This window comes from Tasmannia lanceolata, unplaced genomic scaffold (assembly GCF_043159265.1).
Source record: "Tasmannia lanceolata isolate RefF3 unplaced genomic scaffold, GAP_Taslan_0.1 ptg000004l, whole genome shotgun sequence".
Lineage (NCBI taxonomy): Eukaryota > Viridiplantae > Streptophyta > Magnoliopsida > Canellales > Winteraceae > Tasmannia > Tasmannia lanceolata.
In genome coordinates this window covers 6,808,539-6,829,188 of record NW_027518681.1, presented here as the reverse complement: position 1 = coordinate 6,829,188, position 20,650 = coordinate 6,808,539, and the positions used below count along the sequence as shown (strand labels likewise).

The following is a 20,650-nucleotide window of genomic DNA, read 5'->3' as shown; positions in this document are numbered from 1 at the left end:
AAATTCCATTGGACTACTAGACATGGAGGAGACATCATTATTAGCTTTTTTCTTAGGTGGCGCCTATGTGGCGGGATTGTCCCCTCTACCAATCTTCCAATGCAAAACCTCAATTTTGGTGGATTTTAGAAGGGAGATGAGTAGAATATGTCTTGTCTTGTGTAATCATTACTTTTCTCTCTCTTTCTCTCTCTTGCACTATTTATTTTGTTAATGACACCCCTACATTCTCCACATGCTTTGACATCCAACCAAACACACTACCACTCTTCCTCTAATCTCCTCCTAATCTCCTCTAGACAACTCTACACATCTCCCATCCTTGTCACCTCCTTGTTGACTACTACTTCCACTAAAATCCTAGCAAACCAAACAGAGCCGAAGAGTTTTCCATTAGGTTCTGAGAGGATGAGAACTTTTTATCTCATTAATTTTTTGTGCTTTGAAACGATTCAGAGGCTTTTTCTTATATAGTGATAACCCACCTTTGAGAGCCCGCATCGATAGAAGAGTGTAGTGATGATTACCTCTCTTGGATTTACCGCCTCTTCTCAATATGGAACCTTCTCTGTTACGGAACCTCTGCGAATTCCATACCGACGGGCCACAATGTCCCCGTGGGTGACGCTTGTCCTTCTTATCCCAAATATGTTCGCCACCTGGGTTTTCAAAGCTTTCATTAGATTTTCTTGAAACTTTCAACAATCTTGAGGATATTTCGATACCTCTCCTTGAGACTTGCCTAGAAGCCATCAATTGGGGGCTGTCTGGGCTAGCAATTAATGCAGATTGGGAATCCATACAAATGGGTTTTCCTTTATTTCTCACCTTTTCGTCCTTTTTCTTTCCTTCCTTTTTCCAGACATACGCTAACCTGGGTATTGCACTTCGGTCCTGAGTCCCTTGCGTGATTCAAATTCAAACATTTTCCTAACGGTTCTTTTTTCTCCCTTGAGCCTTTCCTATGAAAAAAATTTCCTTTGCTTACACCAGATGGGTTTGTTTTCGGTTGTGGCATGTTACCTTTTTTGCCTTCCACCTCCTGAGATGTACTGGAAGAGCCTTCCTTGTTTGATAGAGATTCACTAGCTTGCACTCTTTCTTCAACCTCTTCTGCATATATCAAGAAGCTACTTGAGCTAGCTTTGAGACGAATAAAAGGAATATGATATTTCCATTTGTTAGATAAGACTTTAGCTGAGGCATATCTCATACAATGATTATGGCTACCTGTCAATTGAACTTCAATCACTTGCCCAAAGCATTTCCGTAAAGCTTCAACTGTTGATGAGGACCAGGCATGAAGCGGAATATCATGGAATCTGATCCATCTAGCTTTATTGAAGAGGTTATTGATAGGTTCCAGGGTTTTAGAGAGGAAAGGAAGGCATCAAAGGCTTCTATTCCTTGTTGTAGGAGACCCTCGACTAGGGATTCTGAGTCTAAACTGAACATGACTAATGATGGCCCAATCAGGAAAGGTTTAGGTAGTTGAGGCATATTCCATAGGCTTTTGGCACTAGCCCATATTTCTTCCAGACTCCATTTATTGTTCTTCATTAATCCTACCAAGCATTTCCTTAGGGCCAATGATCGCTCTTCGGTCTGCTTGGATGGAATGCTAATCTCGGGCGGACCATTTTGGTCTTACCGGATATCTGGGGTGGATCTGCAAATCCCACCGGATGTTGCCTTCACTCCTTCCTTGCTCAAGTCCAACACCTCCTACAGCGACTTCGAGTCCCAAAGTTCCTATAACCACAGCTAGGGCATTTCTAATCCGACAGCTGGAGGACATTGGCGGTCCTCCTGCTCCTCTTCCCTCTCGATTCTGTCTCATTTCTAGAGATTTTATAACCATTTCGAGGAAAGAAAACCTTTGATTTCCTTGTTAACAAGGATTGATACCAGTAAGGATTGAGAAGCTCCGTGAAGCTTTTGGGCCTTGTTCTTAGCCCTAAGTGTTGAGCTTCTCTGGAGAGAAAAACCCCCTGTTGAGCTTCTCTTCATCTCCCATGCGCTCATCGCTGTTGTTCCCCAATAACTTTGTGCCACATTGCGTTTTTTTCTTCACCGTAGCGCCACAACCACTTGCCCAATAACGCTCGATTTCACACTTTTATGTTTCCGATTCCAAGTCCTCAGTGTTTCTTCAATCTTGATACCTTCTTCCAGTTAATCAAGTGCTTCAATCTTTTTGTTTTTCCATCTCCCTCCCAAAGGAAGTCTCTCTATAGTTTTTCAATTCTCTGCGCGATCTTTGCTGGTACTTTATACAATGACATAAAGTACACCGGCATGTCGGCTAGGGCTGCCTTGATTTAGGTGACTCTTCCGCCAAGGGAGATATATTTTCTCTTCCATGTCGCCAACTTTCGCCCAATTCTCTCTATCACCGGATCCCATTGCGCTGCAGTGGGTACCCCGTAGCCAAGAGAGAGTCCAAGATATGTTATTGGAAGTCTATCCTCCCTACAACCGATACTTTGTGCATGTCTCGTCATTAACTCTTGCTCCACATTTATACCAGCCATCGTACTCTTTGAGAAGTTGATTTTCAGCCCCGAGGTAATTTCAAACCATCGAAAGATCCTCTTAAGATTCTCCACTGATTTTGCGTTGTCTTCAACAAACACATGTATGTCATATGCATATTGTACGTGGGTCACCGGTTCAGAATTTCTACTTGGTTTCAGTCCCCTGATATATCCTTTTTGTTCAGCTTTTGATATCATCAAGCCGAGGGCCTCTACCATCATGATGAAGAGGTGAGGTGATAGTGGATCCCCCTGCCTTAAACCTCTCGAACTTTGAAAATAGCCTTCCGCCGTTCCGTTGAGAAGTATGGAGAAAGATGCAGTTGATATACATGCTCTTATCCAAGCCCCCCATTTGGATCCGAAACCCATCTTTTGTTGAATGAAATCCAACCCCTTCCAATCGATGTGGTCGTAAGCTTTTTCAATATCAACCTTCACTAACAACCCTCTCACCCCTGCCCTCTTAGAAGCATCAAGGATCTCATTCGCAATTAAGATACCATCAAGAATCTGTCTTTTTTCAACAAAGGCACCTTGAAATTTTGATATTATATCTCCCATAACACTCTTCAACTGTTGTGCCATGATTTTCGCCACAATTTTATACATGCTGTGAACTAGGCTAATCGGGCGATAGTCTTTGATACCGGTTACCCCTCCTTTTTAGGAATCAACGTGATGAAAGTTGTGTTGATTTCTCGATTGATAATACCATGCTCATGAAACTCGTTAATAAATGTCATAAAATCATCCTTGATAGTCCCCCAATAGTTCTGATAAAATGCCATGGGGAATCCGTCCGGTCCATGTGCTTTGTCTTTTGTCATGGAGAAGATTGCACACCGAACCTCCTCCTCCGAGAAGCTCTATTCCAAGTGTTACATCTGAGCTTGAGAGTAAAAAACCAAGCCCACTCAACTTTGGTCGCCATTCGTACTCTTGGGTGTATAGGGTAGAGTAAAAACTGATGATGATGTCCTTTAACCTGTGCTTATCTTCCACTAACGTATCCCCCTTCCTGATGCAGTTGATAGCACTGAGTCTCCGCCGAGCATTAGCCATTGTATGAAAAAATTTTGAGTTTCAATCGCCTTCTTTTAGCCACAGAGCCCGCGATTTCTGCCTCCAACAAATTTCCTCTCTCCTGAGGATTTCTTCATATTCTTCCATGAGCTCAAGTCTCTCCATCTTGTCATCAGTCTCCAATTGACCATCCTCTTCTTTTCTTTGAAGATTATCAAGAGTGTGCAGTATTACCTCCTTTCTGTATGTTTTTGTTTCCTCCTCCCTTTTTTGCCATTCCTTAATCTTTGTCTTCATAGCTTTCAGCTTCATGTAGAAGACGAAACCTTTCCACCCCTCCGCGGATAGCTCCTTCCACCATTTGTCCACTATATCATCAAAACCCGGGATTTCACTTAAAGCCAAATCAAACCTGAAGGGTCTCGGCCCACTCGAGAACTCCGACACCTTTAGGAGAAGTGCGTTGTGGTCCGATATTAATCTAGATAGAACCCTTTGATGAATGCGAGGAAAAGCCTCTTCCCACTCCTTCGATAACAAGATTCAGTCAATTCTACTCATGACCAGGTTATCTTGATTGTTTGTCCATGTGAATTTTCCACCCTCCAAAGGTAAATCCATCAGTTCATAATCTTGAATAAGATTAGAAAGGTGTCTCATACTTGTAGTAATCCTCCCTGGCCGGCTTTTTTCAGACAGGAATCGGATTGCATTGAAGTCGCCGCCAACAATCCATGGCCCCTGCCACTGTTCCTGAATTCCCCTGAGTTCAGACCATAATGCCCCCTTTCCCTTGCCTTTGCCGGTCCGTATACAATTGTGAGCTTCCATCTTTCATTCCAGTTACTAGACGTAAACAGAATGGAAACGGAGAATTGCTTGATACTTACCTCCTCCATGCGGAAGAAGTTCTCCTTCCAAATTACGATAATTCCTCCAGTTGTGCCAACCGCTTCCTTTTCCGTCCGTAGCCTGTTATTTCTTCCCCACACTTTGTTACTTATTGACTCCGTCACACCCATTATTTTCTATTCCACAATAGCAACTAAATCCAGCTTTCTGTTATGAACAGATACTTCACTGTTTGCCTTTTTCTATCCGTCCGTCCCAAGCCCCTTATATTCCATATTTCGATCTTCATGATGATAACTTAAATTTCCACTGCCATGCTCCCAACCCATGGCTTACAACAAACCACAGATACCCCTTACTCCCTTGCGGGTCTGTCTCTTTCTGGTCTTGCTGGCTCCATCTCCCCCCTCGGTTTCCTGAAGTATCCTCCAAGTTACTGTTTCATATTCTTCGAATTCAATCCCTATGTCTTTTCTCATTTTCGCCATTTCTTCCTTCTCCTGATCCGAGATTTGTATCGTGTGGTCCCCTTCCGTCTCCGTACCCAACAAAGCTTCCTTATTCAGTGCATTCTTTATTTTCTCACGTATTTCATCTTCCAAGGAGTCCTGCTCGGTCTCAGTTTCCCATCACTTGAATTCCCCACCAGTGATGGTTGAGATTCTTCAGCCCCTTCTCTTGATCCATTGTCGATGCACCCTTGGTCCTTTTTGCAATCATAGCACGCAGTTGAAATGCGTTGTATAGGAGTTTCCAGAACAATATCTGTAGGATTGCATCCTCCACCACCCTTACAATCTTCCTCATCTGAACTTTGCGGGTCCTCCATGTTAATGTTTTCCATCTCTCCCGCCTTCGGAAGACGATTATCGGACCCCATTATCCGAGGTTTGACTTCCTCCTTCTCATTAGTACCCATCCCTTTCCACTTTTGCCACTTCAGCTTGAGGAATGCTTGTACAACTTCCTCTCGAGAGGGTGAAATCTCGTCTGTGGTTCTCGCTTTTGTCCGTTCCGCTAGGGCAAGGGTCTCGTCCAGTTTTAAACGCCTCTTCGACCGGTGAGTCATTATAAAATTATAATCCTTCTTCGATTGCTGGTAACGGGCCATCTTGACGTGTTTAGCATGCAGTCGGTCGCGCCCAGATTTTGGCCACCATTCCGCCTGACTGTCTCTGCCATTCTCGAGATCCACCTCATCCTCGAGATCCACCGTGTGATGAGGCCAGCTGTGTCCATGATCCGACACGTGGCCGGCATGCGAATTCTTCTTCGAAGGTGGGACTAGCCAAGGGGGGTCAATTGGGAGGGGGGGGGGGGGGGGACTGGGGGGCCAATTGCCCCCTTGGAAATTCAGAATTTTCTGTATAAGAAGGTATTTGCCCCCTCCACCCTCTCTGACAACATTTGCTCCGGGCCCCTTTCTAGGCGACACCTTGCCCCCCATTCTCTCTCTCTCTCTCTCTCTCTCTCTCTCTCTCTCTCACACACACACACACACACACACACACACATGCTCGCGCGCACACTTCCCCCTATGAGATTTTATATGCTGTGTGCATGTGACATCCAGTATTTTTAAAAAAGGGTACTGTGAGTCATACTTTATAGGTTGATCCAAATTGTTTATGTAGGGCCACAAATAAATAGTTGCACCCTGTAAATCATCTCCATAGGATAATCCTAACCCTCCAAAGATTTCAAAATGTAGAGGTTTCTAAAACGGGCAATCTCATTTCTATTACGCGGTGTAGCCCATTTACGCCCAACAAATGAACGGTTTGGATCATCCTATGATGTGGGCCCAAAGTATTTTTTGAAAAATACTAGACTTCATTGTCTTCACGTGCGAACAACATATAAAATCTTAGGAATTATGGGGTTTTTAAAAGCAAAAGGGGATCTTTTTTCATCCTGTATATGGGTGTAGGATAGTGGGCCCCATCCATCAGAACATGAGATATTAATAGTAGCCCTCACTACAACAAAATATGATATGTAAATTGTGGGCTCCATATGCTGCACGGGTTAGGGGGAGATGGTGGGTCCACCTAGCAAAATATGATGTGTAAAATGGCAGGCCCCAGCATGTTATAAGAACCATTCTCTGCCCCCCCTGGAGCAAATTCCTGGCTCCACCCCTGATATAGTTGTTACCACAATCAATTCCGTGTCCTTCAAGCAATCTGTTCTCCGTAGATGCATGCCACCTGTCTCCTTGATGCAACATGTTATTTACACGTATCACAACTTGGTTCGGAAGGCTTTTGTTTAACAGCGGCCAGCTTCCAGTTACATCCACCCCCACGTTGCCACATGTCCCTCTGCCCCGTTGAAAACTTGTAATTCTCGCGCTATCCGCCTTTTCTGTAAACATTGCGAAATTCGAATGGACGGTCCGATCAAGCGCACCTTCCTTGGGACTATTATCAACGACTACAGGCTTGCCCTTTCTATTCCGTTCCATGACACAATGAGAATCCAGCGTTCTATTCGTATCCTTGATAGGATTCCTTCAGCTAATCAACGGTGGATCTATCTCCTTCCTCCTCCTTTCATGGTCTGTTGACAGCTGATTGGAAATTGGTCTCTTCAGTGAACACAACTGCCACCGGGAAGTTGAGCGCCGAAACTCCGTTTCTTTCTCGCCATTTTCTCGTCTTTTTCCGGCTCATTTCACATCGTTGAATGGGTAGTACTCCTGATTCACATTATGTTCCATCTCATCAAGATTTTGATCATCGTTGTGTTCGCCCACTACCCCGATGAAGAACCACCGGTCCTCCACTTTCAACCTAACATACGAACGAATGAATACCTTTGCTTGTGCATACTCCATATACTACTCATTTTCGCCCTCCATTTTTATTTCCAAAACAGTCCCAAATAAACCACCCAGAGCTTCCACAGTAGATGATGCCTCTGCATGTAATGGAATGCCATAAAATCGGATCCAGACGGCTTTGGCCCCGTTTTGTGCATCGGATTCCATGGACATAATGAGAGGAGATAGTTGCCATAATATTGAGCACCCTTCTTGAAAATATTATTGGCCTGGTTTCCGATTTGAAGTCAAACAGGACTTCCTTCCGGTTGAGTGTAAAAGGCTTTGGAAGTGTCGGAAGCTCCCGGAACCAATTTCCGATTTGAAGCCAAACAGGACTTCCTTCCGGTTGAGTGTAAAAGGCTTTGGAAGTGTCGGAAGCTCCCGGAACCATTTTGCACATTCTCAGATTCTATCCAAGGTCCAGGTTTCCATCTTCATTCTCCCAATGAGACAAGTTCTTAATAGTGCACGTCTTTCCTCCACTTCCTTTCCAGTAATCACCACAGTCGGGTTTTCACCGTCCTCCCGTACATCAATGGTTCCATTTTCCGGCCAGAGTTTCATAGCCGGAGCTGCATCTTCACCAGCGTTTTTCCTCCGAGGTTGATTTTTCTCTTTTCTGTTATCGCATCTGCGGCATCGGTCTCTTCTTCGAAAGTTTTGATACTCACATCTATGACATCCAATCGCCCGGGAGAATCTCAATGTTCCTTCCGGTTCTTCTCGAGTAGTCTCCACGTTCGCTCCTGCTATCCAATCTCCACTTTCGCTCTTTGCCGTTCGTTCCGTCTCTCCTCGGGTAGTCTCCATGATCTCCTCGGGTAGTCTTCATGATTCTTACAAACTCACTATTCAAGCGATCCAATCCCAAAACCTTAATCCAATCCTAAAAAGTCCCTCTTGTTTCAAACTTTAAAATTTTGGAATGGGATATGTACCGAATCCCTATATGATCAGACCTTATTTCGTGATTGTGCAAACAAGGGCATTAGAAATATAAACCACTTAAGAAATGCATGCCCGGCTAAGCTCTCACCCTCAGCTCCTGTGTTCCAAAATTCTAGACATGGTCATTGTGTGGTTATGACTCTTTGAAAGATAACATGCTCATTTTGTTGTGATGAAGGTAGGAGTGCCATCATTGGTGTGCTTTTTAAACAAGGTTGATGCTGTTGATGATCCAGAGCTTCTCGAACTTGTGGAGATGGAGCTCCGTGGTATGTTGTTGCTTTAGTTGACTGTTTTTATGTTGTTGTGCATAATTTATCATTGTCTTGATTCCAGTGATAGAACTTCACATGGGCAATTTTTTCTTGGCAGAGCTGCTTAGCTTCTACAAGTTCCCCGGTGATGAAATTCCGATTATCCGGGGTTCGGCATTGTCTGCCTTACAGGGCACGAATGAAGAAATAGGGAAAAAAGCTATTTTGAAGTTAATGGAGGCTGTTGATACTTACATACCTGAACCCGTTCGCCAGCTTGACAAACCTTTCCTAATGCCTATTGAAGATGTATTCTCAATTCAGGTATTGCGAATGCATTTTGTCGTCTTTATGGTGTGCAGTTTGTCAGATAAAGAGTTGCTCTGGTTGGTTGCTCTCAGGTTTACTTAATTAGTTCCATTCCTTTTGTAATGCTTTTAAAGAAACTCTTTTTCATACTTTGATGTACACATGTAAACTCGAAGTAACGTAAAAGATCAATAACAATCAGTAAAAATACGATTTATATGACTATAGAGCACATCCTTTCTAATCTGCATAATCATCACAAAACATCCACTATTTCCTTTAAAATTCCCAGAAAATCAACCCTGAATCTTACTTTTAAACTTAACCATCCACCCTAGACTAGACTAGTCTCAGTTTTTAATTAGAGCCTAACAAGCGCATCCTAATGACTTCAGGAGACAGAGAACCGAAAATATGAACTTCTAAAGTTGGCAAGTTACTAATCACATTTTTCTTAGATTTTGTTGAGCAATTTTTTAATAGGTCAAAACGTCCTCGTAAAAAACACTGAAATTCTTGAATTTCACTATATATATTTTTTAATTTTACTAAAAATTCTTATTTATTTTTTTCCAATTATCCAACCTCTTTTTTCCCAAATTTGAATTCTTACTCTTGTTTCAGGCTTGGCTCGACCTAGACTTTGGATTAAACCAAGCACTTAATAGTGGTCTAGATTTTTTTGAGTTTGTGTAAAGATTCAGATCTTATTGAATTGTTCCTATGCTCCTTCAATATGATTGTGATTCATATAACTACTAAGAATAGAACAGTAAATAGGAAATCCTTCCTCTTGCATTTTATCAACAAGTGGCGCACAGTGCACACCATATATTGTCGCAGGTTTTGAAATATCATCTTTTATGATTTCAAACTAGAATGAAACCTAGATCCTCCTTATTGTTGTCATAGTCGTTAAAATTAGGATTTCCAAAGAATTTTAGTAGTGATTCATTAGATCCGGAGCATAAAACTTTGATAAACCCATGTTATTTCATGTCATTATCTCGATAAACCCATGTTACTTCATGCCATTATCTCGATTAAGGAACCGAAATAAACCCATGTTACTTCATGTCATTATGCTGCCACCACCCCCCCCCCCCCCCCCCCCCCCCCCACCCCCTCTCTCTCTCTCTCTCTATATATATATATATATATATATATATATATATATATATATAACTCTCTCTCTCTTTTTGAAATGGTAAGCCAATTGTATTAATAAGATAGGGAAGACCGAGTAAGTCACCCTACAAAGAACAAGAAAGGAAAAATACAAATAAGGATAAAAAATTACAAGAACCTCATGGAGGCAAAAAATCAAACCACTCCAATCCCAACCTCTCAACCCTAGATCTAGCCAACGAATCCGCCTCACTATTAGTAGTTCGGCGAACATGGTTGAAGACAATGGAGGATCCCTCAACTAAATCAGAAATTTCATCAAATAATGACTAAAATCCTCCATGGTGGTACCACTGATGCACAAAGCCATCTGACCACATTTTGTGAATCCCCCTCCACAACAGTAGAGTCAAGAAGCACTCTGTGAATCCGTTTAATCCCCTGGTATGCCGCTCTAACTTCTGCCTCATTTGAATCACACACCCCAATTGGCCCCTAGTAGGCCCAAACGGTCTCCCCTCTATGATCGCGGCAAAGGCCATCAATACCCGGCCCCAGATTTCCCAAGCTCAAACCATCAAAATTGATTTTCATCAAGCCAGAAGGAGGAGCTTCCCACTTTTGTACAATCTTTGATCGGCTCTCTCCACTGAAACATTCCATGCCTCCCACAAATCAAAAGCAGAGACAAAGCGAATGGTAGGTAAGCTCTTCGCCCAAGAGATGGTAAGAGCTATGGTCTTAATGTATAGCTGATAAGGCGATCTACTGGATCCCTCAAATACCCGTGAATTTCGCTCCTTCCATAACACCCACCATGTAGCAAGAAGGCAAATTTTCCAAAGCATCTTACGCTTTTTCTTCATTGGCACCAATTCCCAACACAGAATCACATCCGGGATAGAGAAGGGGAACACCCAACAAATACCAAATCTCGCTAATGGATAAAAAGATGGCAAGCCGACTCTTCATCTTCCAGGCATAAGGGGCAATGGTCCACCAACCACATACCCCGCTTGCAAAGGAAATTAATCGTTTGAATCCTATCCTTGCTTGCCGCCCACCCAAATATACACACTCTAGGTGGACCTCTTCATCTTGCAGGCATAAGGGGCAATGGTCCACCAACCACATACCCCGCTTGCAAAGGAAATTAATCGTTTGAATCCTATCCCTGCTTGCCGCCCACCCAAATATACACACTCTAGGTGGACAATGGAATTTCCACACCTTTGCTGAGATAGAGTGTCCGATACAAGGAACTAAATGCAAGTAAAAAGATTTAACAGAAAAAAAACCAGATGAGTCCAATTTCCAAACTCTTTTGTCCGACCCAGTCCTCTTAATGTAGCAAGATTCTAGCAACTCGATAAACTGTGAAAAAGATTCCAACTCTCTATCAAAGAAATTTCTCCTGAGAGTCGGCATCCATACCACCCCTCCCCCCTCACGAACAAAGCAGTCCCGAACCAAGGCTTCCTTCGACGAAGCAACAACAAATAACTCTGGATATATGTACATAAGGGGGCGAGTGAGCAATACCAAAATCTAATATGATCCCCCGAGTATACTTTGAATTGGATACCCTCACTAAAAACTTGGGATAACTTCAATATATCACGCCAAACAGTCAAGCCTTTCCTACTAAACTGATCATCTGACTCTCAATTGCCTGACTTGGATCCATTCTTACTACTCAACACCTTAACCCATAACATATCACGCTTCATCCCATTTCTCCATAACCACTTACCTAATAAGGCATGGTTAAATTCTCGAATTTGTCTGATCCCAAGACCACCATTCTTGATCGGTAAGCATACCTTCTCCCATTTCACAAGTGAGATACCCTTTTTATCACTCAATCCTTCTCTCCCCCCCCCCCCCACACACACACACACACACACACCCATAAGAATCTACATTGAAAACACCACACTAATCGGACATCTAAAGAGAGACAAAAAGTAGATAGGAATATTTGCCAACACTGCCTTCACCAAAACTAATCTCCCACCGCTAGATACAAGATTTCTTTTCCACGTTTGTAGCCTTCTTCCAATCCTCTCCACTATAGGATCCCACAAAATCTTCTTAAGTCTACTCACCCCTAGCGGTAAACCTAAGTACGAAGACGGAAGAGAATCCAGTTGGCATCCCACAATCTTAGCAAACGCAAGAGCCCTGTGATTCGGAATGTTTAGAGCAAACATTCTCGACTTATGAAAATTGGTTTTCTGCCCCGTTATTAACTCATAGCATCTAAGGGTAGCCTTCAAATTGAGGATATGAGATGCCTTTGGAGAACAAAATAGAAGAGTATCATCAACAAATTGTAGGTGAGTCACTCCTCTCTCTCTCTCTCTCTCTCTCTCTCTCGCTCTTGGGGAGCACAACCATCATCATCACACTCTGGAAGTCAGAAGTCTCATGAGCTCCAACTTACCAGTAATATAGTCTGTTTGGAAGTCAGAAGTCTCATGAGCTCCAACTTACCAGTAATATAGTCTGTTTGTTCTTGGAGGCCCTGAATTTCTTTGTCCGGATTCACTACATTTTGTGTAATCGGTCTTCCCCTCGAAGTAGTCATCAAGTATCCAAATTAAAATACTCTGAGGATTAAAACTTTATCTAGTAACAAATAATGCAAAACGAAGATGGTTGTAGGATGGAATACATTTAACGGATAAAGAAAAATCAACACACACGCGCACGCGCGTTGAAATCTTTCCTCAATCTTACTTCTCAACCCTTAATTAGATAAATGAATTAAACAGAAAAAAAATACTTTTAAATAGTATGTTAATATTTACGCTTTCTGAATTTCTTCTGAAAATTTTAAAGAGACAAAGCATCCGCTATAAAATCTTGCAAAGATTACTAAAAATTCTAAAATATTGGTAACTGATAGGAGTTTTTTTTATTCTAACAATCCAGCTTCTTGCTTAATTTTAGTACCCAGTTTCCTTTTTTTTTTGGGCCTGCCTTGACGATTTTTGAATCGCATCAAGAACTTACTTGCATGTTGTAAGAGAGGTTCTTTTATTTCAATTCAATTATGTCCTAAAAATAAACATGCAAGAATCACTATGAGCTATGAATTACTAATAGTGCTGTTTTATAATTGTAATACTTATTTTGGAGGCCTTTTCCCCTGAATATCGATTGCATGTATGTTTGGATCGACAGGTATAATTGTCGATCAAGTTAAATTGCACGGCACTGATTAAAAGCTGAACTTATTTCATCTCTATTTCATCTAAGTGTGTTCATACAGAAGGCTTGAGCAAATATTTCTCATTGCTAGGATATCAAGTATAACTAGGAGGATTTAATGCATAATTATTCTTTTAAAGGTTCTAATGGTTTCTGCAGGGACGTGGAACTGTCGTCACTGGCCGTGTGGAACAAGGGACTATCAAAGTTGGCGAAGATGTAGAGATTTTAGGATTAATGCAGGTGCAAGTCAAATCCAATTGTCGGTTATTTTCTCTATTGTGAAGCATGCTTGTTCATTTTGTTCATGATTATTCAGTATGATCATTTAGTCCTTGCACGTAAGAACCCATATCTTGAATCCTGCAATATTAGATGATTTATGACATCGGTTTTGTACCTATTTTCACGCATGACAGTGTCGTTACAACTAATGGTAGAAGGTTAAGGTACCTAATTTCTTGTCTTTATATTTCTGTCAGGGTGGTCCTTTGAAGACTACTATAACTGGGGTGGAGATGTTTAAGAAGATATTAGATCATGGGCAGGTGAACTACTTGTTTTTAGCCTTCTCCAAACCATGATTTCTGTACACGAAGCTACTAAATTACTGATGAGGTTTTGACATGGTCCGTGACATAGGCTGGCGATAATGTGGGGCTTCTTCTACGTGGTTTAAAGCGGGATGATGTACAGAGAGGACAGGTGAATCTTCCATTAAAAAAATCAACTATGACCCATGCAAGCGATCAATACTTTGATTAAGTTTCCCTTTTCACTAAAAAAAGAACCTATTGATATGTTGCTACTCCTGCTTTTTCTTAGTTTTCATTCTGGGGCAAATTATGGAATACCAAGTTAGCAAGATGACTTACTATTATCGCATTGGTCTTCAAATTTGAACCTGAAGATTTCCTAAGCAAAAAGTTTACTTCAATGTTTGGTTCGCCTTCGCTAGGGCCATGCAGCCCATGCCTACCATTGTTCATAATATTGGGAAACTCCATTTTTTTCTCCTCATCCTGATATTATGATTAATAGAGGTTTGATAAATTTTTTTCATTCGGTATTTTCTTGGACATTGTTGTATGGTTGCAGGTAGTTTGTAAGCTAGGTTCTCTGAAAACATTTAAGAGATTTGAGGCAGAGATATATGTGCTCACAAAGGATGAAGGTGGTCGCCATACCGCCTTTTTCTCAAATTACAGACCTCAGTTTTACCTGCGGACTGCAGATATTACTGGGAAAGTGGAATTGCCCGAAAATGTCAAAATGGTTATGCCTGGTGATAATGTGACGGCAGTTTTTGAGCTTATCTCACCTGTCCCTCTTGAATCAGGTACTATTTGCCGTCTTTGTAATAAACAAACTGTGAATGACATTTCATGAGATTCTTGCTGGGTCATTATTACTGCTAATGGAGAAAAAGCTAATGCATTTGTTTCAAAAATGTTGGGTTCCTTGCCTGTTGGCTTATAGACATTGTTCTGACTTATAGACATTGTTCTGTTGTGATTTTCCTTTAGTTCATGGGGAATCATTTTTTAATTTTGTTTCTCCCGTTTCAACATTTTTCAATGGTCTAGATGCATTTTCAGAAAGAACAACTCTTGTTTACGACTCGTATGTAGATGTGAAGTAAAATTATGATTTTTTGTTCTTTTTTTTTGCACTAATTACTTCTACTTTGTCATGGAATTTGATTATATAAAGCTTTTAGTTATTATTTTTAATTTTACTATCCGCTTTGCTTGGAGGAGTTTGGCACCTATATCTCTAGTCCCTACTTTATCTAGGTTCAGCATTCATTGAATTTTACATGCTCTCGAGTACATTTTTCAGTTATTTTCTGATAATTCAGGTGTCTACTATTATTGTTTTGTAGTTCAAGAGCTAGGAGTTCTTAATATTTAGATGGTTTTGACAGGGCAAAGATTTGCTCTTAGGGAAGGAGGGAGGACTGTTGGTGCAGGGGTGGTTTCCAAAGTGATGAGCTGAACAGTTCAAGCGTTTCCTGTTGTTCTTTTCTTATGCTCCCTTGCAATAACATAAAACAATGGAGGACTAGAGTGATTCTTCTTGCTGAAACAGGCCATGCGCGGTAAAACACATATTTCATATTCGATTGATGTTTCTTCAAATTTTTCTTGCTTAAAGTAATTGGTGATACACAATTTTGATTTACTGTTGAAATAGTTCATGTTCCGAAAATGTAGGATATCGTGGGATCGTTGGACATGGCTTCATCTGAAACTTTTGACGTATCTTAAATTTCAACTGAATAAAAATTCATGTTCAACCCCATAGATATTGCATTGGGCATGCTTTCTAGAGAAGCTTGTGTGAAAGAATTGCTTTTCGAAGTTCTGGTAGATTCTGTATAAATTTACCAAGTGATTTTTGTGAATGAGCATAGCTTAGTCCCTGTTCCTTAGAATGTGTTTGTTCATCTTATGTGTAAATGAACCATATTTTTTGAAGTGATTTCGTAGATAAGGATGAAGCTTGAACCCCCGAGGGCTACATGGCTAAGGGATGGAACAAAACGGATTTTTGTTCAGCTTCAAAATTTTAAGCATTAAGGTGTTAAACGAAGGGGTTCTATGAAACTGTATATTGTTTATTTCCAAAGTTTTTGAATGTTATGGGATTTTGGTCATTAGAACAAAGAAAATTTAGTTAGATCCCTCTTGTAGAGTTCTATTTTTACAGACATAGAAAAGCTATTTTTGCCCTCTTTTCTTCTAGATTAATTAGTGCTATCTGGGTTTGAGTTATTCTTATCATTTGTGCATAGATTTGTTTTGGTTTAGGTCCCATTGGTTGCTCCAAAGTAAAAAGGGTGGAAGATCATTTTAAGAACTCCAAGAGATAAATGAATTTAGGCCTCATTACAAAACTGATTACTTAAATCTATGGCTGTTTTCGTTCTGTATTTTTCGATTTTGAGAATTGATTAGTTCAGTAATCAGTTTTGTTCTAACAGTGGGTATGAGGCAAAACCAAGGTCATCTGAAAATACTAATTCTATCAAAAAGTTCACGAAGTCGGCCATAAGCTACAAATTTCAAGCTTTTAGGCTTGGAAAACATAAAAAAGTGGATATAGAAATAGAATGAATGAGGTATGTGTGCTAAATTAGAACTCTTGCTTAAAGAAACAATAATATCCTCAACATAAAAATAGAAAGCATGAAGGGCATGATTGGCAACCATGAAAAAATAAATTTCATGAATATTTTGTTTACCAAAGGTTTGAGAAGGGAGCAAAGAGAGCATGTGATGGGGTTGGTAAATAAAGAAAAATAAAATTCATGGAATACCTGTTTACACAAGATGGGAGATGGGTTGGGAGAGCCGTGAGCAAGTAGAGCATGTGATGGGGTTGGTAAATAAATAAAAAAAGTTACTGTCTAAATAGGGTTATTGTTTTTCCTGTTTTCTAGCCCATCCCATGCGTGCACACACACCCAAAGCAATGGTAAAAAAAAGAAGCTATGGGTTCGTATTGTAACCTTTTTTCGATTGATTCTTTTTATTATATCGCTCCAGATGATGGAAAATTAAAGGATTGGCATCTGGTAAAAATATGCATCTTGGCTTTTAATTTTGAAAGCATATTTAGGGGAGTTTTTCAAAGCAAAATGTTTTTGCTCTTGTGATTCTGTGCTCTGCAGGAAGATTTTCGAGATTCTGGATTTTGCGCACTAGAATGGTTGCCAAAATGTGCTCTAACTTTTTGAATGATATTCCAAGTATTGTTACCAAATGCCTTTCAATTGGGGGTGGCAATCCAACCGAACCGAAACCGAACCGATACCGAACCGAAAATTCGGTTTCAGTTTGGTAAAACCAAACCGATTGAAATTTTGGTTTGGTAGAACCAAACCGATTCAAATTTCAAATCAAAATTGAAACCGAACCGTTGCTCCCGATTTCCAATGATTATGAGTAAGGGGTGGCGAAATTGGCCGAACCGAACCGAAAAATCAAATTTCAGTTTGGTTTCAGTTCGGTAGAACCAAACCGATTCAAATTTCGGTTTGGTTCGGCTTGGGGGTCAAACCGAACCGTTGCCACCCCTACCTTCAACCCATTCTAAAATCATGTTAAGCTTTGTGTAAAACCTTTTTAGGCTGTGTTTCTCATTAAAATATTGAAGTTTTCATAAGAATATAACATGTTTATGGGCAAACAATATGGTGTTTTTAGACTTAAAAGGCTATTTTTTAAAAAAAGTTAAAGCTTATAGTAAGTGTTACACAATTATTATTTAGATACTTGATGGAAATATTTTGTAAAAAGTTTTAACCTTTTGTCTTAGTCACGATTATTAATAAATAATTGGAATATACTTTCCAAAGGACAGACTTATAGAGTTATAGGTTAATACCCCATATTAAAAAGGGAAAAGAAAAACAGAGAGCACAACAAGAAGCTATTAATCAATCAAGAAATGCATGGAAACTGACTTTTTATATGACTCAAGCCATTGAAAATCCATATTAAAACAGGAAAAAGATAGTAGCTCTCTGATCAATTGAAAATTCAATTTTCCATTTTATCATCTTGGTACTTCCTTCTATCATCAACTTCATTTCTGCATAAAGCAATTTCATATTGGAATCACTAACAACATACTTAAAAGAACCCATTGAGTAACTTCTTGCATCCAATCCAACAGCCATAAACAAGGGCAACAAAAAGAAAAGTAAAGATAAATAACATGATACTAAACTAAAGGCTTAGTTTGACAGAGGTATGAGAGAGCAATTTGTAGAAACAACCATTTTTTCTAAGATATTGCACAAGTTGCACCACTTCTTGTCAAATGCCATTGAACCCAGATCAGGAAAATGATCTCCGGGTTCCCCCACAAAGCTGTTTCCACCATGGAATAAGAAGAAGAAGAAGAAGAAAAATAAAATCTATGGGATGAAAATCCACATAGAGAAGATGATGCAATGCAATGTAGTGAATGAAGTGATGATAGATGCAATGCAAGGGGTTAATTTATCTATGAAGTGATGATAGATGCTCAATCTCTAGTCCAACATGGTTGAAATCCAACGGTTAATAACACATCATATGGTATCACACGGAAAACGTGGTTTGTGTCCAAGTTAGGTTCCTTTCCTATCAATTTGGGTACAGGCCGCTAGTGAGTGGGTTAGATTTAGATCACCTTCTTTTGTATTTTACCTCAATGTGTTACACATGTGGATATTGGAAGCCCACTTCCAGCGTTTAAGCCAATCTATGTTGGGGCCAACAAATGAAAGGTGTAAGAACCGGTAAAATAGATATATATATATATATATATATATATATATATATATATATATATATATATATATATATAAATATAAAAATTGCCTCATAGGTGGGTAATCATCGGCCATTACTCATTTTCCCCAAGTTAATCGGGCATGAGGACATCTGGCATAATGGGGCGTACACGATTCGAACCCAAGTCTAAGCTAAGATTGAACGGCTTCCTACCACTAAGCCACCGCCCCAGATGTCAACAAAAACGGAATAGATATATATATATGTTAAAAATTTCCAATAGTCACTATTCACAATTACTATTCACAATAGTCACTATGCGAGATTACTATGCAGAAATACTATGCAAGTTCACTATTGAGATACACTATTTAAAAGTATTATTCACAGTAGGACCCACCGAGTACTATTTACAAACGGGTCCCACCATCAGTAGGTCCCACATCAGCGGGCCCCACACAAGTAGGTCCCACACAAGCGGGTCCCACATCAGCGGGCCCCACACAAGTAGGTCCCACACAAGCGGGTCCCACATCAGCGGGTCCTACCAACAGTAGGTCCCACAACAAGTAAGTCCCACACAATAATTCAAGTTACTATTCAAGCAAATAAACTAATAATATAATAATTCAAGTTACTATTCATGCAAATAAAATAATAAATAAAATAATAATATAATAATTCAGGTTAAGGCTATAAATAGAGGCTCGCAGACGAGGAGAAGGAAAAAAAAAGAGAAAGAGAGAGGAAGAGAAGAAGAAGAAAAAGAAAAAAAGAAATCTGAGAGAGGAGAAGGAAAAGGAAATCTGAGAGAGAAGAAGGAAAAGGAAATCAGATAGAAGAAGGAAAAGGAAATCTGAGAGAGGAGAAGGAAAAGGAAATCTGAGAGAGGAGAAGGTAAGTCTGTCAATAGTTATTTATTTACACAGTGAAATATCGGTGATATGGTTGGTTCTACCACCTATGGATAAAGCGTGCATATGAGGCGATAACTCGCTATCGATTATGCAAACTTTATCATCATATTTGAACGGTGAAATGCTCGCATAGTAACCGTAAAGTAAACTGTAAAGAAAGAAAGGCGAAGGTCAATAGTTATTTATTTAAACAGTGAAATATCGGTGATATGGTTGGTTCTACCACCTATGGATAAAGCTTGCATATGAGGCGATAACTCGCTATCGATTATGCAAACTTTATCATCATATTTGAACGGTGAAATGCTCGCATAGTAACCGTAAAGTAAACTGTAAGGAAAGAAAGGCGAAAAAAGGCGAACTGCTGAGCATAGTAGCCAAAGAATGGTGGCCCACATGAATAGTAACATGCGGGGCCCACATGAAGTAATATGCGGGCCCACATGAAGGAGTAACATGCGGGGCCCACATGAATAGTAACATACGGGGCCCACATGAATAGTAACATGCGGGGCCCACATGAATAGTAACATGCGAGGCCCACATGCATAGTAATATGCGGGGCCCACATAAATAGTGCATACTGGACAGAAAGGACATGAATTTGATAAAACTTAGAATTATTTACAGGTTAATCATTCCTATTCTTGTTGGGACTTTTCGGTTACTATCTTCACTCAGAAATTAAAAAGGCAGGTGACAGCTAGACCTTGTCTTGTAATGGTGTTCAATATAATTGTCTATGCAATGTAAGCAGGTGACAGCTAGACCTTGTCTTGTAATGGTATTCAATATAATTGTCTATGCAATGTAGCTCTGCTTATAAATTGCCTGATAAATACCTGCTTAGTGAATTTATACTCGCTTGCCTGGAATCAAATGAATTGAAATGAATGCAGGAAGAAAGGCAAAGGTAAGTAATTGCATACATGTTGCATACATGGGGAAAGTGAAGGGGAACTTAAGGGTGTGGTGGAATCATCCTGGGACCTAAGGTCCAAAGGCCAACGCGAGAAGCGTGTACTGCCTTTCGTTGGCAAACCAACCAAAAAGGGAAAGTATCCCCGAGGGATAGTATCCCCGGCTCGGCAAATGCGAGACCGTAATCCAAGTCCATAACGTCACTACCTTCAGACAGGGGTAGTGGGTAGCCGTGCGGCAAGGACACCGGCAGAAAAAAATAAAATAAAATGAAAAAGTCAGAAAAGAACTGACAGAAAAATAAATGGGGGAAAAGCCGGATGTACCTGGGGAATGTGCTGTCTCATAATTATTGCATGCATAGCATACATTGAAATTATTGTCATTCCTTTTATTTATATTGCCATGGGCATTGTAATCTTTATTA

General features: G+C 40.3%; 1 protein-coding gene across 2 annotated transcripts in view; it reads left to right on the top strand.

The window, feature by feature from the left end:
• Positions 1-15,527, top strand: part of LOC143876164 (GTP binding Elongation factor Tu family protein) — a 41,022-nt gene extending 25,495 nt beyond the window's left edge. The window contains exons 6-13 of one of the 2 annotated variants that reach the window (XR_013250317.1): positions 8,369-8,459; positions 8,563-8,768; positions 13,257-13,340; positions 13,580-13,645; positions 13,740-13,802; positions 14,196-14,436; positions 15,025-15,198; positions 15,314-15,527. Coding sequence is in view for 1 of the 2 variants with exons in the window: in XM_077377850.1 (XP_077233965.1) it covers positions 8,369-8,459; positions 8,563-8,768; positions 13,257-13,340; positions 13,580-13,645; positions 13,740-13,802; positions 14,196-14,436; positions 15,025-15,095 (822 nt within the window). In the remaining variant the exon portion in view is untranslated. Of the gene's footprint in view, positions 1-8,368; positions 8,460-8,562; positions 8,769-13,256; positions 13,341-13,579; positions 13,646-13,739; positions 13,803-14,195; positions 14,437-15,024 lie in introns of both variants that reach the window. The other variant, XM_077377850.1, reaches the window with a different exon arrangement.
• The last annotated feature ends 5,123 nt before the right edge of the window (positions 15,528-20,650 follow it).